At 35.7% G+C, this 5098-nt stretch overlaps 1 protein-coding gene across 1 annotated transcript; it reads right to left on the reverse strand.

Annotated features, from left to right (window-relative positions):
* Positions 1 to 369: 369 nt before the first annotated feature.
* On the reverse strand, positions 370 to 3474 carry LOC137235630 (cAMP-dependent protein kinase catalytic subunit 2-like). Its single transcript, XM_067758521.1, has 5 exons — positions 2987 to 3474; positions 2692 to 2921; positions 2443 to 2608; positions 2087 to 2364; positions 370 to 619 (listed from the first exon to the last, which is right to left on the reverse strand). Exons 1-5 carry the CDS (start codon positions 3179 to 3181, stop codon positions 403 to 405), a joined length of 1086 nt encoding a protein of 361 aa, XP_067614622.1. The 5' UTR covers positions 3182 to 3474; the 3' UTR covers positions 370 to 402.
* Between the last annotated feature and the right edge of the window lie 1624 nt (positions 3475 to 5098).

The raw sequence follows: 5098 nt of genomic DNA on the forward strand, positions 1-5098 counted from the left end.
CAAGTATAAGATTTTGCGTGACTGCGGTGATGTTACTGCCATGCATAGGATTGCGTTGAACATATCTAAATGAAAAACTTCATTGAGGGTCTCGTGCAATAAAAGCAAGCATTTTTGCTCAGACCCGATTTTCTAAGTAGAACACAGTTGCAATGTTCCTTTACCCAAAATCAACCAACCACCTTTGCTTAAAAATCACTATCGAGCAAATTAACACTTTTTATGCATAAGGTCCAATATATCACTAAATTTTTTAAGTTAAAGTTATTTTATTTTTTTATTGCAAACTTCTTTTTAATTACTATAATTAAGTTCACATAATATTGTGCAATTACAAAATTAATTAATTCTTAATGAAAATTATTTAATAGAATAATTGTAAATAATTCAAAAACTTAACGTTTAAAATTCAGCAAAAACCTCACAAAATCTACACATTTTTGATTTCACTCCACGTTTCGAATCGGGAAACCGTTCAAAATTAGATAGGTCATCGGGTTGGCTCACTTGCGGTACATATGGTGCTGGCGTTTCTTGATTGAGTATCGCATACCAATCAATTGGCTTAAACCATTCATGATTTTTAACATCCTTATTGCCATTAATTAAATTGCCATATCTGTAAAGAGCAGCTTAATTAACTTATAAGAGGACAAACTTAAAATATTAACGAAATGTGGTCTAAGAAATTATTCTCTTAAAAAAAGTAAATGGGAATAATGCCTTTGCTAGTGGAAGTTAATGGGAATTATTATGAGTAAAAAATGTGAATTTCGTTAGAAGATGCGAATACTTTTTTGGCCGTAGCATTATCTTAAATTCGCTATACTATGTTGGTGTCTGCGAAAGGCTCGTAAAGCTGATCATTAAAGAGAGAGTAGAGAGCTACACATTTTTCGAGGAACTCTTTTCCAGAGCCGCCTCATACGATGTTGCCTTAGCCCCTGCCGCTGCACCATATATCAGGACGGCTACAATAAGCGACTTGTAGAGCATGGTCTTCGTTTGCCGATAGTATACTTTTATTTCTTAACTGCCTACCCAGTCCAAAGTATCATTTGTTGGCAATAGTGATTCTTCGATGGATTTACACTAGCACTAAGTTAAATATATACTAGAAAACAATTATAATAAAAATTCAAAATTTTCCAGGTATTTTATGTTTTATTGACTACTTGGCGCTCGTTACTTACACTAAAAGAAAAAAACTTGTTAACTAAACCGATTTACGCGTAAATTTAACCGATATTTCTGTCCAATTGTATCCATGGCAAATAGCTGTTGAATCAACTTCGCACAAATTGTTGATTGTGAACTAACTAAAACGGTTAGTCAAATAAAAAAAAAATTAAAAATGTCATCAAATGTAAGATACAGCTCTGTTAAAATACAAATACAAATTAAACATTTGTTTCTTAAGGTTTTAATTTTGCTTTTTCCAAGCCTTGATCCCAGAATTTTCGGTGTGGTAACAGGCTACCATCACATCACGGTTGCCGCCTATCTCTGACGTGTTAACTTAATGTCATCCTAAAAATACCAATGAAAACTGTTAAAATATAATAGTGGTTGTTGATATTACAGATATTTCTCTTTTAATTGAAAAATCCGTTGGATTACGAAAACGTTATTTTTACTGAAAATTTAATAATTTGGGAAAATAAAATTATAAATTAAAAATTGCTTCAAATGTTTTCATACATTTAAATGCAATGAGGGCAGTCCCCACTTAATTCATGCAAATTTACTGAATAGTGTTAACTTCATACCAACAATTTTTCTTCTGTTGAAATGACCATACAATTTGCCCTCGATTAACTCGAAACTACGTTATTTCTGGGCCTAACAATACGTTTTATCGATGATAATCTAAGCATACCTATGCCCACTTAAAAAGCAACAACCTGCATTTTAGGATCCGACTAATACTACTACTTTTGGTACCTCAAGATTATAAGCCACAAAAGCACATTATGCTCAATTGAGATCTTAACTTAAATATGATACAAAATTACATATTTGACTCACATACATATGAGGGTTTCTTGCTAAGGAAGTCTTCAATTGTATCATAGTTAATGCTCACCTTTTCGACAAATCGACTTGCAGCAAATTATCAACCAAATCCTTGAGACTTGCACTAAACTGTTGCGGCATTTTGTATTCACCTTCACATATTTTGCCATACATAACCATCATGTCACGATTGTATGGTGCAAATGGTGACGAACCATTCACCATTTCGTAAATAAACACACCAAAAGACCACCAATCCACACAACAGCTATACGGACGGGATTGTATGACTTCGGGTGCAAGATATTCTGGTGTGCCACATAAAGTCATTGTGCGAGTTTCAACTTTCTGTTGGAACGAAAAAAAAGAAAAAGGAAAATGTTAACAACGCTGTAGGTCAACAAACAGAAAAATTTCAAACTTTACCTTAGCAAAACCAAAATCTGCGATTTTTATATAACCATTTTTATCGAGCATTATGTTCTCAGGTTTTAAGTCACGATATATCAAATGCAGAAAATGCAAATATTCCAAACCTAAAAAGACTTGAGCAGCATAAAAACGCGCTTGTTTCTCATTGAATTTGCGCACTCTAAAATTGTTGGAAAAAAGCAGAGAGCATAAATTTGTTATTAGAAAGGGTTTTTGTGCAATGTTAAAGCTATAGGCTACTACTTGCGATGATATGTGAATAATTCACCACCACTAACGAATGGCAATCCCAAATAGAGTTGATCGTTGTCTTTACGTGAAAATTCCAACCAAATGAGCGTTGGAAATTTTATACTTGCCAAAACGCGCCTCTCATTATGCACATGCGCAATTTGTTTCATTTTGACAATTTTCTCTTTTAGCATTATTTTAACGGCATAATATTGATCAGAATGTTTACATTTAGCTAAGGCCTAATCCGATAGTAAAGGAAAGCATTCATTACGCATATTATTAGTTGGCATACAACATTATTTACCACTTGTCCAAAGGATCCAGAGCCAAGCACCGCTAATTCATCATAGCCTTCCATTCCGGTCTCCGCTGATGGTGGCACATCATTCCAACGCCCATTGAATTCTTCCAGAAATAGCGTTAGTACCACATCATAGTCCACAGACGGATTGAATATAACCATTGGCGTACTTATACTTCCTACTTTCTTCGTGCTCATCCCTTTGTTTTGCGCGAAAATGCAACTCAGAATGCAAAAATAATGTTTCTGATTTTTATTCTAAATTTCAAACAATATGCCCCTCAAATTTTTTTATATTTGATTCAATGCACATATAATTAAATTATACATGTAAACAAGTACTTTGTTTAGAAATTGTAAAATGTTTCGTATACTTTGAAAATATTACTTCACACTTCAGTTGCCAAATTTCGAGTATAAAAGTTCCATTTTCTAACTTTGAAATAAATTAAAATTTAATTTCATTTCTACTGAAAAAGTATAGCCCATGATTCAATTACTAGAGGTTTGTTCTCCAATGATGACAAAACTTTGACGCTCCAAAATTTAAAAATATGGACGGGTTGCTTTCACGAAGTAAGAAAAACGTGGAATAATTCAATCCCATTCAGCGAAAATTGTAGTAGAAAAGTATCTTTAGTAGTATATTAGATGTGATTGTCGTTACAAAATGACTTACAAACGTATGACTGGGTACATTTGCCAATATATGTGCATACTAGGTTTGCCTGCCTTTTTATGTTTGCCTGTTTTTTTATGTTTCTTTTATTGTACTGCCTGTATGTATAGTATAAGCTGTGCTGTTCTTTTCCAACATCGCATAGCGGGACTTTAAAAATCACCTAATCAACTTTCGATTTAAATAGACAGAATTTGACTGAGAAAATTAATATTCTCGTAGATTCATTCGCAACGTTGGAGGCTGCAAGGACACACATTAGTGAACACGCCACTATGTCAAAGCAGTGAAATAATTGTTGACTTGTATAATTTAAATGAAATAAATTAAATGTCATAAATTTAACTCAGTTTTGTTCTAATTTTATTTTGCCATTAATGTAAAGTACTGCCGTCGCCGTCGACATAAAGTTTCACTAATGTCCTTGTGCTCCAGCCATCGTCAACCATAGAATTGTCGTCGTCAAAGTCCAAGAGCATCACATCATTATTAGCACGGTATCGCCAACTATTTGTTTTTTGTTATATCGTTACTGTGGCCGTTTTTTGTCAGGCATCCCTCTGATGTGTACACATATGCGTTTAAGGTGAAATTGCCAAGCGAGTATATAAAAAGAACTTCGAGAGACAATTTTCAAGCGCCTTCCAGCCACAAGTTTCAGCAGCATCAATATGAATACTCGTCAAAAAGGTAAAAATACCACCACATAAAGTAATGATAGTGACGAAGAAATGGACGGAGATACTACAGCGGTAATTATAGGGGAGTGTACCGCAGCCCAGCAAGCATTGGGTGGTACCGGCGAAACACTGGCTTCGTTAATAGCGAGTATTGCATCGCTTCTAGACTGTGTGCGAGAGCTTCGTAACGAAACAAGCCGTAGCCAAGTGGAGATGCAGCAACTGCGAGAACGGATTGAAACAGATACCAATACTACCGCGCCTACTAGTTTAGCACCAATCTTGGGTGCGCCTGCTCCATCATCACAAGCAGCGCCACCACCAGCACAACTACAACCATCGTCAGCAGCAAATGCAATGCTACTAATGGAAGGACATGCCACCAAACTGTACCCTCTACCTACGTTCGATGGAAACCCGGAGGATTGGCCGTTATTTCTGGCGAATTTCGTGGACACCCCTGCTGAATTTTCATACATTAATGGGCAGAATCCCATGCGCCTTCAGAAAGCGCTCCTAGGCAATGCAAAGCGCGCAGTAACATCAATGCTGATCTACCCAGACGACGTGCCAAAAATAATAAAAGAATTGGAGTTCAATTTCGGCCGACAAGATTTACTCATACGATCCCAACTGCAGAAGGTGCAACAGTTTCCCATAATACACGACAATCGCCTCGACCAAATACTTGAATTTGCAAACCGTGTGCGAAACGTCTCAGCGTATTTGAAATCAGCCAAGTGTGAACACCACCTC

The sequence above is a fragment of the Eurosta solidaginis genome, unplaced genomic scaffold (genome assembly GCF_040869045.1).
Source record: "Eurosta solidaginis isolate ZX-2024a unplaced genomic scaffold, ASM4086904v1 ctg00000118.1, whole genome shotgun sequence".
NCBI lineage: Eukaryota > Metazoa > Arthropoda > Insecta > Diptera > Tephritidae > Eurosta > Eurosta solidaginis.

What these genes read in the sequence shown, in the direction of transcription:
- LOC137235630 (XM_067758521.1), bottom strand. Translation starts at nt 3,181, where the DNA reads ATGAGCACGAAGAAAGTAGGAAGTATAAGTACGCCAATGGTTATATTC. An exon ending in CTGGATCCTTTGGACAAGTG is followed by an intron (nt 2,922 to 2,986) that starts GTAAATAATGTT and finishes CTATCGGATTAG; the next exon opens with GCCTTAGCTAAATGTAAACA. An exon ending in CAGATTTTGGTTTTGCTAAG is followed by an intron (nt 2,365 to 2,442) that starts GTAAAGTTTGAA and finishes TCGTTCCAACAG; the next exon opens with AAAGTTGAAACTCGCACAAT.